Source organism: Tachypleus tridentatus, chromosome 1, assembly GCF_004210375.1.
Source record: "Tachypleus tridentatus isolate NWPU-2018 chromosome 1, ASM421037v1, whole genome shotgun sequence".
Taxonomy (NCBI): Eukaryota; Metazoa; Arthropoda; class Merostomata; order Xiphosura; family Limulidae; genus Tachypleus; species Tachypleus tridentatus.
In genome coordinates this window covers 78362315-78382479 of record NC_134825.1, presented here as the reverse complement: position 1 = coordinate 78382479, position 20165 = coordinate 78362315, and the positions used below count along the sequence as shown (strand labels likewise).

Sequence of the window (20165 nt, the reverse complement as noted above, 5' to 3'; positions counted from 1 at the left end):
GTTTTCATGTTTTGACAGTGATATAATCAGTCACATATCTCAAATTAAGAAAAGCTACAAAACACTTATCGTTTCAGACCATTCGGACACTCTGTATAAGTAAAACGTTAGATTCACTATTACACTATTAAAAAAGGTTGCAGAAAATATTTAGCAAGAAGAAACAGGATCAATAATAATGTATTTGTCTAGATCCAAGCTAAATGACCACTTTTAACTTTAACGATGATTAATTATTTTATTGGGCATAATGATTTCACAACATATATATATATAAGTTATCACTTATGTAAGATATTAAAAATGCAAGTGATTATATATAATAAGTAGCGAGTTATTTGTGTTCTAATTGTGTTAATCCTGACACACTCGATTCGCAATCTATGGATTAAAGGACCTAAGTTCGTCACGAAACGTGCACATCCTTTCCTCCATGGGGCATTGTAAAGTAATGGTCAGTTCCACTATTCGTTGGTGACGAGCAGCTCAAAAAGTGCAGCTGCGAGCAAGATGGATCAGAAAATAAAATAAACAACATTTTAAAAAGCATATATATTTTCGCGATTTTTTGAAACGTTTTTATAATTGTGTAACAGTGAGGTGTTTCTTAAATATTTCAGGTAACGTATGCACAATATTCGACATTGTTCTTGCACGTACAAGTAGGGCGTAGGGCAAGAGTTTTAGAAACTTTGCGAAATGAAACTAAATTAAGCGATCAATGACAGTTACAGAGGAAATGCCCCCCAGCGTCACAGCAATATGTCTGGGAACTCGCACTGTTAGAATCCGGGTTTCGATATTCGTGTGTAGCTTTTCTAAACAAACTAAAACGTATACAGAGGTAATGATAAAATGCAATCTAATATACGTCACATTTTTGAATCAAATACGTTTTACGTTATATAAATCCAAAATATCTATTATCAACTTTCAGAATCATTCTCGGAGTAACTTAAAGAATTTTCACAGACATTTCAGAGGAAAACGTCGAAACCACACAAGATATTAGATATGTGATTTAACGTTTGTAGTGTTTTAATTTACCTGTTGAGAAGTATTAGATAAATCTAATCTTTTTTATAGAAGTGGGTTAGAGATAGTTCACGATTTCCTTATGTTTACTGACGTTTCTACTTGATTCAGAATTTTCCCGCAGTCTCGCACAAGGCATCCCCAATTTTGACATAACAGACGAGAAGCAAAGCTTAGTAAACGGCATGTAGCATTTCCCTAATCTACTCTTGGCTGATTGAATAGAGAAACTTCACTGTTACATTTAGAGCTCACCCATGTTACAAAGCATGGACCTCATTTGTGCGACAACAGACGATGAACCATATATCATCAGATTCAGTGACAGCACGCTAAATAGTAGTCAATTTCAACTCGTATAAAAACTCTTAGGAAAAACCAGAAGATATGAAAATAATGATCATTTCTACGTAAGCTTTACAAAAGATACGATTTAAAACTTTAACATTTCTGCTCTTTGTTTCAGAACATTTCCAGCCAATAAAGAACATGAGAAAAGTATACTATTTAACCCTTAATTTTTACGTGTTCTTCAAGATTTGTGTCCACGCTTCTCATGGTAAGTGTAGTGGATATTTTACTTGTTTTTCTAAGTATGTTATTCTAAGTATTCATTGAAAAACGGTTTGGAAACATTGTTCAGGTTATCATAGGTTGTCTACGATAAACTTTTCTTGTTACTTTTTATTCATTGTCTTTGACAACAATTTATGTTACAGTCTAGACTAAAATAACCATACTGATAGCGGTATAAGTCTACACGAGCTTTTCTTTATTTGTTAATTTCTTTTCTTCACCAATACGTGAATTGTTGTCAATATGTAGAGATTTTTTGGTCCGCTACTTTTTACCACAGCCTAGTTTTCCTGGATTCACGACGTAAAGTACTGCGTGGACGAGCGAAGCACATAAAGTAAAAAAAACGCGTCGTGAAAGAGTAGGCTTGGTTTCAATGTATAGTGTCAGGCACTTTTAATTAATTTATTTCTTAATTTCTTTTCTCCACCAAAACGTGGATTTCAGTAAATAAATCTTCTAAAATATTTTATGTTATTAGTGACGAGGAAAGTACTACTTATCAAAGCCTAAGACAGTTAAAACGGTCTTATAAAGTACTATATAAAAAATCAATTACACCTTAAAAGAAATATTTACAATTAATGACGTAGTAGTAAGTGTCGACACTGCGATGCCTTTTGCTACATTATTAGGAACTAATATATTTTCTTCACGATGAATTCCCAATTATTTAAAAATATAATTTCACTGCGGGTAGGTTTTTAGTTGGAGAAGCATATCAGATACTTATACTACGAAAATTATTTAATAAACTATGTGCAAACTTCGGGGCACATGAATTTAAAAACCAATGTTTATACTATGGTAAATATTATAGGCACACCCATGAAACAATTTAAAATGAGCAAACCAATCCAACAATGTCAAATTAACACACCAATACAACAGTATAAAATTATCTTTATGGAACCACAACGTAGAAACAGTTTGTGTTGAAATTTCATCTTATACTCACTCAAACAATTATTTTTAACAGGCTACATACAGTTCAATAATTTTGTAACAAGATACTTCGTAATAATCTTATACAAATCGTCAGTATGTAAGCTGACCACTAGAAACAACGGTTAGAGAAAAACAAATATTATGCGAAAAAAACAACGTGCGTTGCGACATTTGAAGTTCCTAACAAGAAACATGAGATATGCTGCCGTCTAAATGTGATAAACAATTCACAACATGGTGCAGTGAATTACAAAAGGTTTTTTTCCCAGTTTTATGGTTTTTCCAGGTTCTTATGTAATCAGAAATTTGACCTTAACATTATGTTCAGTAAAGCAAACTCTTAGTTATGCGAGATAAAATTCTAGCGCAATGTGGTTAGGACGTCAGGAAGGTTCGGTGGCAGAGAGATGAAACATCAATTCACAAAACTAAGCCTAGCATAAAACTTCTACGAATCATGGAAAATTAAATCAGAGTTCATGCTGTCTTTCCACGTCCCTGATTCTACATCATTGATTTCTCTACTCTTGGTTTGATTCAAGAAAGTCTTGAAATCCAACGTCCACGTAAAATGAAGTTTATAGAATGTATTCCACATGCTATCATTGTAATTCGAACACCTTTAGACTAACAGCAAGTTAACTCGATTTCTCACGCTTTTGTAGTTTTACCAAATTTATTAGTATTACATGCTAGACAGCAGTAAGTCTATCACTTGTAAATGAAGGACGGCTAACACATATAGCTCATAATTATAAACAAAAATATTATAAAATACCAATCAGAGAAAAGGATACAGTCAGCGACTTTTGTCGCCTAAGAAACTATTCTTAAGGAGGTAGCAAGTAGACTTGTGCACATATAATACCACACACCTGAACGTGAGAGTGTATTCAGAGACACATCGTAGCTCGAGCCTTGGACACTTAATCTCCAACCCATCATGCTCATTCCGAAAAATAAACAAAGGAAAACAAAATTTGTATCACAGGCATGACACCCAAAAAATTCTTTGTGTAGTTTTGTGTCTAATAACAAAAACAAACAAACAAACATAGAAAAGTCTGAACATTGAATTAAAGCGTAAACACGCTTTAATATATAATACATATATATACAAATATATATGTATATTTGTATATATGTTCACTCTAAATGAGAATGTACTAAAATATGTTACTCATAATCTAATATATATCTTAGTACATATACTTATCAGTATACTTAAATTGCCATTTTTTTAGGACCACTGCGACTTTTCCTGGATGATCGTACACTACAGATAACAGTCCGTTCCGGAACTGAAGCTCACCTTCCATGTCCGGTCACAACAAACAGAGACTTTCTAAACTTCCACTGGTACAAAGACCATAAACTTGTGTCCAACATCGGTGACCATCGATATCAGATGACACAAAAAGGCTCGCTTGTCATCCAACAAACCAAACTCAAAGATTCTGGAATTTTCATCTGTAAAGCAGCCAATCAAAATGGAGCTGTTCAGATCCAAGTGCAACTATTTGTATTACGTAAGTTTAAAATTAGTTGAGTTATAAACACTCCACTAAAACTACAATCATTGTTTCAAAGATATAAAATATTATTGTAAAATAAGGAAATCTAATGTTGATTATTTACCACCTTTGTCAATAAATACGTTAATTTAAGATAACGTTCACAGGTCACATATAATCGTTCCCTAATCATTTATCAAAATTCAAAATTAGATAACATCCATAGGAATCAAACGGAAAAAAAGCTCTCATAAAAAAGTGTTTTAGTTTGTTTGTTTTTGAAATTTTGCACAAAGCTACTCGAGGGCTATCTGTGCTAGCCGTCCCTAATTTAGCAGTGTAAGACTAGAGGGAAGGCAGCTAGTCATCACCATCCACCGCCAACTCTTGGGCTACTCTTTTACCAACGAGTAATGAGATTGACCGTCACATTGTATCGCCCCCACGGCTGAAAGGGCGAGCATGTTTGGCGCGATGGGGATGCGAACCCGCGACCCTCGAATTACGAGTTGCACGCCTTAACACGCTTGGCCATGCCGGGCCCAAATGTTTTAAAACGCTTGAATTATACTAATATGTTACAGAAAGTTCTTAACGGATTCTTTAAATGATAGAGTTTTAGCTTTAACAGACTCTTTCTGTCCGGTTATGAAATAGAACAAAGTTTTGACTCTGTACTGAGTTTTCTTCAGGTTAGTGTCAAACTCGTTAACATCGTGTATTTCTGATGGTTAGCGAAATCCTGTTATACAGTTCATTCCTGTGTATTTGTTTCTACTTGTGAATAGGCTTATTTAAGTGTATCTAAATGAAAATGAAAAGAAACTAAAATGATGACCAATAGACTTCCTGAAATTCATCAATCTCTGTTAGTGTGGTTTATAATTACAGTTTCGTATTACAGTTTGCTTCATTTCTGTTAAAAAGTAGGCCTCGTTGTCAATCGTCCGATATATTTGTAATTTAATTTATCAAAAATTGTTGTTTTGTTATATTTTATTCGCCATAAATACGAAAGATGCAGACTTTATTTAAAAATACTCTATCATTATGAATACTAGTGCATAATATATTTGATTAGAATGCAGTCTTTCAAAAGTCTTTCGAATTTTTCCAATGACAACAACGCTTTCATTTTTGTTTTTGATAAGCAATTGAAATAGTCGAAAACGCTGTGAGTAATTGAGAACTATATTATTGTTTGTCCTACGTTTTCTTGCGACCAAATTAGATCTAGACTAGAATGGTTACATTGTCCAGACAATTGATGTTTCTAAAAGTTATCCCATGTTTGTTTGCACAATTTCACGAAAGCCACCCGAAGACTATCTGCGCTAGCTATCCCTAATATTGAAATGGTAGAGCTAACCAACAACACCCACCGACAAGTCATGGGGTACTCTTTTACCAACGAATGGTGAGATTTATCATCACATTAAAATGCATCCACAACTGAAGGACTAGCAGTTTCATTCAAAGGACAAAAACCCTTGTTCCATTAATTACAAGGCGAGCGTCTTAACCTCCAGGCCAATTATCTTTTGAATTCGACATAAACTCAGTCTCTTTTAGTCCTTTAAGAAGTGATTCAGACAAATTTAAAGATGTCAGAACATCATATGGATTTACAGTTTCTCCTTTAAAAAAAAATCGAAACTGAGACCAGGCAGTATTTTAGCCTGTGATGCGCTGCTGTAAAAATGCTAAAACATATAAAATTGACAAGTACTGTCAAACATGGTAATAGAATTACAAACATCACTCTTAGTGTACCACAAGACTCCTGCTAAGCTGAGTATTTAACAACAAAGGCGATGAATATTAAAAGGAAAAGTAATTTGGTCGTAGTAGCTCAACTGGTTAAAACTTCATCATATGAAGAGCGACACGTTCTGCCAGATTTTATCGTTGTCCCGAATCATATATTATTTAAAACATATGCCACTGTTATCTGCAAGTTTATAATTGTATTGCAGCCCCTACTGACAAAGACAACCACCTGATGATCTTAATATCAAATAAATGATCATCGATTTGTGGGTTTTAATTGACTCATATGAGCTACCCAGAGGTATGTTTAGGAATTTCCAATGCTAGAAACTGGGTTTCAAAATTCGTGGTGAAAAGAGCACAGATAGCCCATCGAGTAGCTTTATGTTTAACTGCAAACAAGAAAAAACAACAACAAGACTAATATAAAATGTATCATTATAAAGCATTTCTTTTGAAACACCTCTAGTTTGCGGAATGATGAGAAACCTGTTCTTTGATAAGTAAAAAGAATGTATAATATTAGACTTGCTTAAATTATTTGCGCAAGGTTACACGAGAGCTCTCTGCCCTTAGATTGCTAGACAAACGCCCTTACCAGCTACAAATGCAGGGCTCGTAATTTTATTACGTAAATAATCAATTATGATAAAGTGGGTGAACATAGGAAACAAATTATTTAAGTATATTTAGTGTTAGAACTATTATATTTTGACTAATGTGTTAACATTGAACTAAAATTTGCTGTCGTACTGGTGCTGAAGAACTGTCGTTATCTCGATATTTAAGATAATTCGCTCAAGAAGTAATACAGTGAAGTATTAATGAACATTTCAAAATTTCTACGTGAATTATATTTCCAGAGGTTTAAATTAATGTACTATCATGAAATGAACTATTTTCACAATAGGCACTCATTTGAACTTGTAGGCTTTCCATTTGACACGACGACAGCTCCACAAGTAGTCATTCCTGATAAATGCAGAAAATCATCAAGTGCAACTTTTGATTCAGACGATGGTAAGGACAAAATATGTTTCCTTATTTATAATGTACCAATTCTATACAGTTTTAAAAAATAAGTTATTTTGCATTAATATTAAATGCTAATATAATCAATACTTAAATTTGTTTGTTGTTGAATTTCGCGCGAAGCTACACAAGACCTATCTGCGCTAGCCGTCCCTAATTTAGTAAAGACTAAAAGAAAGGCAGCTGGTCATCACCATCATCACCATTTACCAACGAATAGTGGGGTTGACCCTCACATTATAACGCTCCCACAGGTGAAAGGGCGAACATGTTTGGTGCGACGGGAATTCGACCCCGTAACCCTCAGATTACAAGTCGAGCACCCTAGCCACCTGGCCATGTCGGGCCCTTAAATTATTTTAAACAAGCAGTTCTTGTTTGAAAGTCCTGAACGTAAATAGAGTAGCAGTAGGTTCACTGAGATAGTTTTGTTCTAAACAGGGAATATCAACGACTGTTTTAATATAGGCACGAATCATAGACTCATATCCTTGTCTATTACCTATCTCCTCACTATTCCTTGTCTTCCCTTTCTTCGTCGTCCCTTCACTGGCATGTCTATAAGTTTCTCATTAAACATCTTTCTTTCCGCATGTCCAAATCATTTAAGTCATGCTTCTCTTTATCAGCTTATTCCTAACATCCATCCATGAGAATGTTGACTCTCATCTCATTTTTCTCTGAAACACCTTCCTTCTTTCTTCCTGTGGCCCAAGTTCTGTTCCATTTGTCTTAACTACTGTTTTGTAATTTTATCAAACTTTACTAGTATTGTATAACAAAAATGGTCCCCCGGTAAGATAGCGGTAACCCTAAATTATTACAGAGCTAAAATCTAGAATTCGATTACTCATGGTACACAAAGCAACCAGTATACTATGGCTTTGGTTTAAAAGAAACAACATACTATATAAACATAATTTCCCAGAACTGTACGGTAAATATATTCTAGAACACAACTCGGCTATCAGAGTGTTTTTCGCACCAATATTACACGCCTTGATTTTGAAGGCTTAAGAATGTGGTAGCCATGGAAACCCATTAAACTCTTTGACAGGTATGCAATAGCACCATGTTGTCTAGAACAGTTTTGAATCGCCGAAGCATCTAGATTAGGTAAACATACTGTCAACGCTTACAATTTGTAGTTACTCCAGGGTATGCATTCGTCTTCCTTTTTTGTTATACCATCAAGTCAAGAAGTTAAACCAGTGTATCTTTCAAAATCAACCCTGGATAAAAACGAAAGTGATTAATCACAATATTAACATCTTTCTTCACCTCCAAAAATGAATTACGAAATGGCGTTATTTTCTAGAATGATCCATGACTATAAGTAGCTAAATTTGTTTTTTTTCTTGGGTTTTGAAAACGCTAAATAATTAGGTGTCACATTTGCCAATCTGTGATTATTCTATAAAATTAACATCATTGACACGTACAAGGTTTTAATGCAAAATGCTCCAGAAACTTATTAATTTAAAGCAAAATTCTGAATATTGAAAATTCTGAAAATTTACAGCTTTTACGGTAAATAAGATTATTTTTTAGAACCGGTACAACATTTGGATCACTGATGTGATCATAATCCACTTACTTTGTTAAGTTCCAAATTGTAATCAAACGTACTTTATCAGTAGGTAAACTCAGATCGAAACTATTGGTTCTGAATATAACGTTGTAATGTTGCAGGACTTTATGAGTTTAAAATATACATCTGAATCTCATGTTTCAAAAACTTCTGACTTTAAAAAGAATAGTGTTTTTTTTTCTAAAAGCAAAGCCGTATCGGGTTATTTGCTGTGTCCACTGAGGGTTTGGTTTGTTTTGAATTTCGCGCAAAGCTACACGAGGGTTATTAGCGCTAGCCATTCCTAATTTAGCAGTGTAAGACTAAAGGACTAAAGTCATCACCACCCACCGCCAACTCTTGGGTTACTTTTTTTTATCAACGAATAGTGGGATTGACAGTAACATTATAACGCCCCCAAGCTGAAATGGAGAGCATGTTTGGTGTGACAGGGATTCGAACCCCTGACCCTCGGATTATGAGTCGAGTGCCTTACCCGTCGGGCTCCACTGAGCGGAATCGAGCCCCTGATTTTAACAGGATAAATCCGAAGACATACTGCTGTCCCAGCGGGGGACCTTTAAAACTGCACTTCTTAATATATGAAAATATCATAAAGCATTAAAAGCTCATATCTCTTAACATATATTTATAAGAAACATTTTAGTTACATTTGTCTTTATTTTCTAGTGTTGGATTCAATTGTTGTTACTTTTAAAGACCACCCAGATTACCTTTTAGTGAAGTTATTTACCCAAAACATATAATTTCAAACGTAGTAAAATAAATTATATCAAAGTTGCTGTTGCTTCATTAAAAACAAATTAAAATGAAATTGAACAACTGTTTTTATTGATAGCAACATTACTACATTCTTCGTTATTTATTACAAAATAAAAATTGGGCCAAACGCTTTCTATTTACGAAACAAAAAAATGAAGATTGTTTGTATTAACCAAATAAAAAAGCTCCAATAAATAGGTAGAATAAAGAATTTACGATATTCAACAACTAAACAAAATCCAAACAATTTGCGATTCAATGGCGTAAAAGTCATAATCACGAATTAGATGTAGAAAGAGTAAACAGTTATCAACCATTGATAAATTATATTTATCAGTAGAATGAAAATGTAAGGCTTTTTAAAGGTCTGAAATCTTTACCAGGAAAGAGACAAATGCATAACTGTTAAATAAGCAAAATAAATACTTTATAATTCCAGAAGTGAAAATACAGTGGAAATGTTTATATAAGAATCGATTCAATATTGTTAATAAAAAAAGTTAAAAATGTGGTGAATAAGCCACCCAAATCATCAAAGTAATTTCTGTTGTTAGCAGTAAAGTTCAATATGTAAGAATGCACCAATAAAAAATATGACTGTCATATTCAATATATTACACTACAATGCTTACAAGTAACTGCTAGACTTCAGTTACAGCCATGTAGATCTACCACGACATGGGTACGAATTGTTACAGGTCTCTTTACGAATAGTCCTGATTTTTCAAGTTCATTCTTTTTTTTTTCAATTGGATTAAGTACAGGAAATATTTCATTTCCGATCTAAGTGTATGAACATTTTATATCGGAAAGGATTGTTATATACTTTTCCCAAAAGCAATCAGTCATCGGGGATAACAAACCACCCACAAACTAACAAACAATATAATATGCAGTACTGAAGCATTCCGTTTCATCACAACTTCATATTGGTTGTGTTTGTCACGTGACATGGTATTATCATATTCAAAATCGGTTTAACATAATGGACTCAAACATCTGAACTCTATGTTTATTAACGAGTGAATCTTGTATATCTCAAAATCAAACATACGTAGCACATATAAATACACGTGAACATCACGTTATTACACAGACAGACAACAAGCTCTTAAATACGTTAATAACAAAATATATATATATAAGTATATATAAGTAAATTCTTGTTATGAGTTACCAAATCACCACACAAGTATTTTAATACCTTAAAGGAATTTTATAACACACAGAAACTTTGCATTCTCATAAATATTGAATATTAAGCTTAAAAGAATCGATTCGAGGATTATAAACAGAGAAAAACTTAATCCTACGTTAATTAATATTTAGATTTTTAATAAAGACACCCTCTTGCTCTTTCAAGTGCATATTTATTAACATGCAAATAACAGGAATCTCTCTACATTACCTAACATGAAGATTCCAAAATATTGCATGATTAAACATAAATTATAAAACTAGTTAAACATTGTCTAAGTAAGGTTATTTCCAGCATTCAACTGTAGGAAAGCCTTAGGGTACTATAACCTCAATTGCGCTTCACGAAAATGTTAAGGGTCATGTGAGCTTTAACTATGTGATTTGATTCATCAAATATGCATTGATTTCTACTGTTTAATCAACTTCACTGGGTGCACTGAGAAAGAAACGTTTCTCTTCCTGACAATGGTGCTTTCAAAATTGATAATCAGAACTTAAAGTATAATAGGTCATAGCTAAAGTTGAACTTACCCTAATTTTCAAAGTAAATTATAACATGTTTTTATGTGTATTTTCTGTGTTTGACTTACTAAATACAAAAAATATGTTTTCGTAAGCGTTTACACAAGCAGTAAACTGTCTTTGTACCTTAGGGCATGAACAAACTCACTGCAATGACTTTCTAATTTATAAATCATAATTCTTCTGCATATCTAACTCCAGAAACGAATGAATATTTTATTTCCCCAAGTTCATTTTATTGAACATAATTAGAAAAAATGTTATTTTATAGGGGTTTTTTGTGCCGTAACTGTCACATGGAATAAACCACAGATTTTAGCGCTTCAAGTCTTAAACTCACAGCTGACACTCTGGGGGACATAGATTTAATCATGTTTTCATTTAAAGAATTATTTCAATTTATTTCTTGCTTAAAAGTATATATGTACATATGTTTGGTTGGTTTAATTATAAGACTGGGATTAGAGCTCAGAATTATACTAGCTGTTTTAATTACACTTAATATTACGTTCGTAGTTTGATGGACAAAATGGGTATGTGAATAAATCTGTTGAAATGATAAGGCGAATCAAAATGTAATATTGTTTCTTTGGATATGTATATTTCTTGGCAGATCCTGATTTTGTTAATTTTTTAAATGGTTCATGAATGGTATTTCTTATTATTTATCAGATGCTCCTATTCTGACGACCAACAACAATGAGGAAGACAACATCTTCCAGAGACCAGTGGGAAGTTCCGTTTTATTTCGTTGTGTGGCTACGGGAAAGCCAAAACCTGTGATCACGTGGCTTAAGGATGGCAAACAATTGGCCGAAGACAACGTCATCGTAGGTGACTTACCAGACAATTTTCGAATCACACGATGGTCTCTGATAATTGAGAACCTAAGAATAACAGATAGTGGAAATTATTCATGCGTTATTTGTAACAACCACGGAGTAGCAAACTCCACCTTTGATCTCCAAGTTGTGGGTAGGTGTTTCTTGTAACTGTGTAATATATAACAATAACGGTGTGAGATATTAAAATATTGTTCCGACACAATGGTGTTTTGGATGTTAAAACATTTTATTTTAATCTATTTTAAAAAATCTTACATTTCCATGTGTTTTATAATGAAGATCGGAGAAAAAGCATCCGTTTTGTTGAAAAAAAACTGATAGCAACGCTATATCTCTTTTTTTTTCGTTTTATTCTAGGATACTGAGAAACTGAGGCTTATTAGAAAAGTTAAATATAATATACTTAATATACTTTTCATATAAAACATAAATCCACTTTGGTGAAGAATATTGCTAGATATTTTCTTTCGTTCTGAACAAAGTTAATATATTTAAGAAGCTTATTGCGGTTTTAATAGACCCAAAAACAAGCTAACTTATGATTGTGTTGTATGAATAACTTTAATTTTCTCGTTATTTAGGAGCTTGGTAGTAATAGTTATTTATATTTCATTAGTAGCATAAAAATAGAACATCCTCATAGCTAGAAAGGTTGGTAGATAGACGTTGCACAAGTTGACTCATGTTAATTAATATAGAGTAGATTCTGAATGAACCGGTGCAGAAAACAACAGTTTGAAATATTCTTGTTGGAATTACCATTGCGCTAAGAGCCCATGATACTAGCTATTGGCCTAACAAATAATTAAAGAATCTAGACATACTTGAAAACCATTAACAAGTACCGAAACAATAAAAAATATGTGTCTAGCAATAGAATATAAAAAACTAAACTTTCTCGAATTTCAATAAATTTAGCTGGTTGGTTGGTGAATTTGTTTTTTTATAGCACAAAGCAGCTAGGCTATCTGCATACAAATTGCATATGTAAATTATATAGCACACAGAGGTTTACGGGTATTTGTAATGAATTAATAATTCTCCAAATAAGAACCCAAGCTTCCATGTATGAAAGTTTTTCGAATTACTCGTAATAATTATTTTTTCAAACAAGAAAAGCCGAAACCTAAGCTATTTTCTTTAAGTCTAGGATATAGCTCACCATAGTCGTCTATATAATTTAAAAATAGACTCCAGGACACCTACGGTTTATATAGAAAAGCATACATGTAATTATGAGTATATAAATATGTTTACCTTAGAAGAGAGATACTGTGATGCTATTTAGAAATACTGGCATGTTGAATTAGAAGGGCAGATATAGAAAGGTCGTAGGTGAAACATGGGCTAAACACGAAGTTAATTATTCCCTTATTTGTAAAATAAAACAAAAAGTACAAATTTAAATAAAATACTTTTTACATTCTCACTCTTAAAAGAGCGCTATATTTGATGAAACTGTTCTTTTCATTATTAGCAAAACAGGATTATACATCACAATATGGCATAATACAGTTAAAATATTAACGATTGCTCATTTATACAGAGGACAATTTGTACTTCATATCAAGAATTTGAACATGCTGATACACTGGTGTATCAGAGCAGATGCCAGCCGTGGTGATCTTCTCAGCAACTTATATTCAACCAGTATAGATTTCTGACTGTCTATGAATGGCGATGTTTGTTACAGTCCTTTCCTTGAAAGGATATTCGTTCAGCGAATTATCAGACAATAAAGACCTGGATAATACAGTGTTTAAAAAGAAGAGCTTTTCACTGGAAGTAGACAAACTGAGTACTTAGGACAGTAACAGGATTAGAAACCACAACCGAAGTTAATCTAAAACAGTGAACTCATTCTTAAAATGAAGACTGTTGTTGCAGAGGAAATCTTTATGGACCAAAATACCGGCTATTTTTTCTCATAACATAATAAACATTGATTTGAAATCGACTAAATATCACAATCTTCCACCACACCTGGCCCAGCATACACACGTGGTTAGGGCGATTGATAATTTGAAGGTTGCGTGTTCAAATTCCTGCTCCACCAAATACGATTGCTCTATTATCGTGAGAGCATTATATGTGACGGTCAATCCCACTATTCATTGATAAAACAGAAGCCCCACAGTTTATTGTGGGTGATGATAAATAGCTGCCTTCGCTTTAGTCTTACATTGACAAATTAGAAACGGCTAGCAAAGGTATCCCTCGTGTAGCTTTGCACAAAATTCAAAACAGAACCAATCCAAATCCACTACACCGTAAATTCAGGGACCGTATTAATGTTTGCTTTCATTATTTTAATTTTATAGTTTGGCGCAAAGCTACACAAGAGGTATCTGTACATAGTAATTTCTAATTTTAGAATTGACTATACACTAGAGGGAAAATAGACAATTAAGAAAACTTATCCAAAATTAATTCTTGAGCTAATCTTGTCTGACCAGATGGTGGAATTTGATCACTGTTATAATATACCCACGGCAAAGAAAGCTCGAAATATATTTTGGCAATAATGGAACACGAGTTAGAAATCTTCCAATTCCGTGTTCGGGCATTCTAACTACTAAACCACACCAGGTCTACAGATTACATTGAAATGGTGGCTGTAGAAACTGGAATTACAGGTTCTATCATGCACTTGCCATATATAACCGATGTAGCTCCAACATACTTTTGTGCTTTTCGTCATCAAATATGCATAAAGTGTCAACCGTGGGTTATTCGATATCCATGGTGTGCAGAGCACAGCTAATCCCCTGCGTATCTTTGTGCTTAATTTCAAAAACAAAAACACTTCAAAATTAGGAATGACAAAAAAGATGGCTTTTGAGTAGCTTTTGACGAAATTAAGCAAATAAATATTTTTAATTTTGTACATTTTTGGAACACTAAACTTAAAACTTGATATGGAAAGCTTTGAATGATCGAAGTCTTTAAACATTTTATTTTTACAAAAGTACTTGAACATTTTCTTACTGAAGTTAAAATTTTGCAGACGATTCATGTCCATTTTCAAAAGGTAAGTTCCGAGTTTATTTAAATTTCATGATATTAGAGTGTAGGTTAATTCATGCGAAAGAATCAGAAAACTAAATATTAAACATTTCGAATTTCATCTGTCTCTTTAATAAAACACAACATTAATAAACATTCTGTATAAAGAACTTACAAATACGTAAACTTCAGAAATAAGATTCCAAAACCAAAGTATTGCAATTCCATTTTTCAAAAATATCATTGTGATGGTTCGTGTTTCCAGAAAATACCATGATCTCTTTTAAAACAAATGTATCTGACATCAGTGCTTTTATTTTAAGTTGTTTAAAATGTAGCTTAAAATTATCGAAGACAGAAAACAGTTCTGCAGATAAAATGTGATGAATTAATGAGCTGAAAGCACTAGACATTTCTGTATGAAAGGACAGCATTTTGTTTCTGTTTGTTTAATAAGGAAATATAAAGACACTGTGATTTGTATGCATACATGTTTGTCAGAAATTACATTGTGCTTGTCAAATATATACTGATCGTCCAAATGCAAATATTTTGTAGAACGGCAAATACAAGGTTTATGTAATATTAAAAAAGTATATATGTTATTATCTACACAGGGATTTGTTTTGTTTTTTAATTTTGCGTAAAGCCATTTGCGCTAGCTGTCTCTAGAGAGATGGCAGATATTCATCAACACCCACCACCAACTCTTGGGTTATTCTTTTACCAACGAATAGTAGGGTTGACCGTCACATAATAACGCCCCCACAACTGAAAGAGCGAGCAAAGATTTAGTGGGAGTCGCACACCTTAACCCACCTGGCCATGCCTTGCCGCTTAGTAATACCTGTATTTGAAACTCCATGTCTGGTTTTTCACAAACAACAACACTGGCGTGTATTTAAATCCCGTTTTGTTTGTTTTTTTCTGAATACTCATTTTTTCTTTTACTGTTAAATTCGTCCTCTGCCGGTACAGTGGTAAGTCTACGGAATTTTAATGTTAAAATCAAGGGTTCGATTCCCTTCGGTGAACTCGGCAGATAGGCCCAATACAGCTTTTCTATAAGAAAAACACACACACAAAAATATTGCTAATTAAATTCTGTCGCAATAAAAGTAAATATTTTCAAAAACACGTTTAATTTATCAAACTTAACCCCTTTAAAGACTAATAACGGCATAAACCATACTTCGATACTCGTGATGGGCACAACACTAATAGCCCATACTGTTGTTTTGCGCTTAACAACAAACAAACAAATAAAAAATAAAGAAATCAAGACAAAGATGAATTACTGTATTTTTACAAGTGGAAATACATAAATTGTATGCTTATCTGTTTGAGAAATACTATTGTGTAATCACGAAACATGACACCGTAACAGCAAGTTTAAAATAACCTTTACTCACGCTAGGCTGTGATTGCCTTTTCTCAATTGTGCCGAGTATCCGTGATTTATTTACATTAATGTTTTTATTATTATTAGGTAAGTAATTAATGAACGTTTGTATTTTCATTATTGTTCAGGTCGAATTCTCAACAAACCAGAGCTTTCGGGAAGTCATCCAGTTAACACAACAGTAGAATATGGAAGAACAGCTACTTTCCAATGTCGTGTACGAAGTCAAATGTTTCCACACATCCAAGTTAGTTTAAAAAATACAACAATATAAACCATTATTAAATATTTCTTATATAAGCGGGCAGAGGTATTAAGATATATCTGTTTCTAATTGAAATCTAAAAATACTCACGTCAAATTATTTACCCAAAAATATACTTGAAAGTGTTAATTTTATACACTGGAAATAAATGCTTTCATAGTTCTAACGTTTTATTTTTTCTAACTATGCATCAATATTTCGTGTATTTATAACAGGTATAAAAATGTATCAATGTTTTAATTTTGATTTTTTTACAAATTTACATGACAAGAAATGGGTTCAAATAACTTGATATTAAAGATTTATATCTGGTGCATTTTTTTACAAACAAAATCTTTCGTTGGTCACTTTTTACATCTACAGTGGTTAAGACAGGTAAAGAAAAAAGATTCGGCTTTCCAAGACAACGTTATTAAAGTAAAAGGAAAGTTCTACCGAGTGCTGAAGTCAGATCACACCATAGAACAGTCTAAAGGAATATTTTTGAATAAACTACACATTTCAGAGGCACGGGAATCGGACTCCGGAAATTACATCTGCTTAGGATCCACACCTATTGGTTACAGCTACAGATCAGCTTTTCTGACAGTGGTATTACGTAAGTCAACTAACACTGATACTCTTTTTGTTTTCATAAGATATGTCATAAAACATATCTTATGTGGTTTCTCAATTCTACAGTGGTTTTATTCTTCGAGTTTACATATTTATTTTAGTAACTTGAAATGCAGATATTATTAAATTCTATTTCAGCCCATTTATTAATATAGTTATGTTTCCCACTCTGGTTATTTTGGAACTTAGTTACTACTGTTAGAAATCTATTTTTGTTTCTTCGCAACAAATGTGTGATCACATATATGAAGTTTATGCCAAATTATGCCTCCAGAAAGAATGGTTAGGGAAATACTAGAGATTGAAAAAACTTGACTTTGTCTAAATTTGTTGTCTTTTTTATTAATGTTTTTTTTTCATAAGATGGATTATTAGTATCTCTAATTTTATTGAAGTGAATGTAGCGTTATCTGCTTTCTTTAAATTGCACAAACCAGTTAACGTGATTAGTATGAACCGGTTTACGTATTTATGGTTTGTTTGTTGTTTTTGAATTTCGCACAAAGCTACTCGAGGGCTATCTGTGCTAGCCGTTCCTAATTTAGCAGTGTAAGACTAGAGGGAAGGAAGCTAGTCATCACCACCCACCGCCAACTCTTGGGTTACTCTATTACCAACCAATAATGGGACTGACCATCACATTATAACGCCCACACGGCTGAAAGGGCGAGCATGTTTTGGCGGCACTGGGATGCGAACCCGCGACCCTCGGATTACGAGTCGCACGCCTTAACAAGCTTGACCATGCCGGGCCATCTAATTTGTTTAAGGTAGATTTATCCTTATCTAGTCCTTGTAGTCCATATGAGTTATAAATGTGCAACTATTTTTTCTTGTATAGTACAAGAAAAACAACAACACGGAGAGCATTTATTGTGATTTCACTCTTATTTTTATAAGTTGTCTAGAAGCAGAGAATATATTTAGTTCATTTCGTACGCTATAAAAACAATAACAAATCGTTCATTCAAAGTTAGTATTTGACAAATATTAATTATACATATAAGCACAATTCATTTTTAGTAGTTATACACAAAAGCACAATAAAAGCCATTCCAATCATCAAATAAAAACTAAGGTATGATGTACCTATAAAAAATCAAAAGCAAGGCCGGGAAGAAAATTAAAACAAACAAGTAAAAGTTTGACTCGGTGCACATATACAAGTAAAGTTCTTGGTACATAAAAATATCATAACATGATGCACTCAATAATAAATTTGTTCGGGCTGGGCAAGGCCCATCTTTTAGCATGTCGAACTATTATCTACTGACTCTAATGTTCGCGTCCCATTACTGAAAAAACAAAAAACTGTGTTACCAAATTTGGAGCTCTAGGTACGTTATAAAAGTAATGATCAATTCCCAATACCCGATCAGACAAGAATAGACCGAGATTTAGCAGTGGATGCTGTTAATTCCATGCCTTTATACTGATCTAGCAGTTCAAGATTAGAGACGCCTAAGCCCAGATAGCCCTTAAATAGCCTTGTGCGAATATTAAAAATAAAACCAAATAATTTTGTTTAGTTATATGGGTGTTTACTCCAACATTTTTGGAAACAATGAACTGATGAATTATTTGCTCATTACTGGCACTTAGTTACAATAACACTAGTCATAATTGCTATTATTATTAATTATCATTTACCTCTTCTTCTAATTACTACGAAGTATCAACTGCTAATTCCTACCAAGGGATGAAGGATCCACAAAAGGACATCCATGACTCGCACACACAAATTATAACATCATTGGTCTCATATATTGACTAGTGTGTGCATGATGTTAGAATATCAGTTATGTACCAAGATATTTATGTTTTCGTCTCATCGCCTTGTTCTGCCTTTTTTTCCATTTAGGAGTTTTAAGATTGATTTCTCGTGGAGCTTTTTATACGATGTAACCAATAACCTACTTATCAATAGAATAAAATAAATGAACTAGAAATGCAGTTAATTAAGATTTTAAACGCAAGAGTTATGATTCAGTTGTGACCCCTTAACTGATTATTGGTAACTTAATTGCCGATTGATTTGTTTTTTCTTGTTGTACATACTGGGTTTCATGAGCTCTACCCATCGTGGTTATAGATCTGTTGACAGTTAAACACAAAACTACACTGTGGTATACCTAATATGGGTATTGAAATCCGGTTTCTAGCGTCATAAAATTTCAGAATATCCGGGAGTACGTCATGTTTGAACACAGTTGGTTTTATTGAATCGCTACAAGTCGCTATAGCTATTATATACACGCACATTGTTGTACTTATAAAACTATAATGATCTATCTTCTCTCATAAAGTATTAAGTATTTAATATAATGTGGTCGCTTGTTAAATGGCTTATTTTTGGTATTAAAAGGTAAGCGTTGAGTTACAAAACACAAAAATCTACTCATTTAAACGAAACAAATAGAAAAAGCCTCGTCAACATACTTTATGTAGAGACGGAATGAAAAAACAGCAAGAAAATCGTTCAGCCATAATGGAGCCCAGCATGGCCAGGTTAAGGAGTTCCATTCGTAATGTGAGGGTTTTGGGCTCGAATCTCCATCGCAGCTATGATACTCACTCTTTTAGACGTGTGGGCGTTATAATGTGATGGTCAATCCCACTATTGGTTGGTGATAGAGTAGCCCAAGAGTTGGCGGTGGGTGGTGATGACTAGCTGCCTTTCCTTTAGTTTTACACTGCTAAATTAGGGACGGCTAGCGCAGATAGCCCTCGTGTAGTTTTGTGCGAAATTCAAAAACAAACAACTAAACAGCCCTAATGGTTATCCAAACAACGAATATCCCATGGCCCTATACCAGTTTGTTGCGAAAGTAAAACAAACAGCTTAGCTATAATCATCTTAAAATGTGTTCATAATCCATTTCTTCTTTGTTAGGGTTATTTTCGAAAATAACGAAGTGAGAACTTAACTTAAAAAACTGCTCATAATTTTCTTATTTTTACTTAACAAATGACACTTATTTTGCATTTTCTACAAGTCTGGAATCCTTTGCTTTTTAAAGTTTGGTTTAGGTTTAATAGACTTACAGAAATATTTTTTGTTGTTTTATTCTTGAAAATATAT

General features: G+C 33.2%; 1 protein-coding gene and 1 long non-coding RNA gene across 4 annotated transcripts in view; one reads left to right on the top strand and one right to left on the bottom strand.

Moving 5' to 3' along the window:
- Positions 1 to 20165, bottom strand: part of LOC143253053 (uncharacterized) — a 35878-nt gene that overhangs the window by 9586 nt on the left and 6127 nt on the right. Inside the window, exon 1 of one of the 2 annotated variants that reach the window (XR_013029340.1) lies at positions 3872 to 4005. The exons of the other annotated variant lie outside the window; for it this stretch is intronic. This is a non-coding gene — a long non-coding RNA (uncharacterized LOC143253053). Of the gene's footprint in view, positions 1 to 3871; positions 4006 to 20165 lie in introns of those variants that run through there. 2 annotated transcript variants of the gene reach the window in all.
- Positions 1 to 20165, top strand: part of LOC143253046 (fibroblast growth factor receptor-like 1) — a 50207-nt gene that overhangs the window by 26536 nt on the left and 3506 nt on the right. For both annotated transcript variants that reach the window (XM_076506168.1, XM_076506158.1), the window contains exons 2-7: positions 1502 to 1594; positions 3804 to 4088; positions 6774 to 6863; positions 11623 to 11925; positions 16332 to 16450; positions 16832 to 17066. In XM_076506168.1, the coding sequence (XP_076362283.1) occupies positions 1525 to 1594; positions 3804 to 4088; positions 6774 to 6863; positions 11623 to 11925; positions 16332 to 16450; positions 16832 to 17066 (1102 nt within the window). In that variant the 5' untranslated portion in view covers positions 1502 to 1524. The remainder of the gene's footprint in view (positions 1 to 1501; positions 1595 to 3803; positions 4089 to 6773; positions 6864 to 11622; positions 11926 to 16331; positions 16451 to 16831; positions 17067 to 20165) is intronic.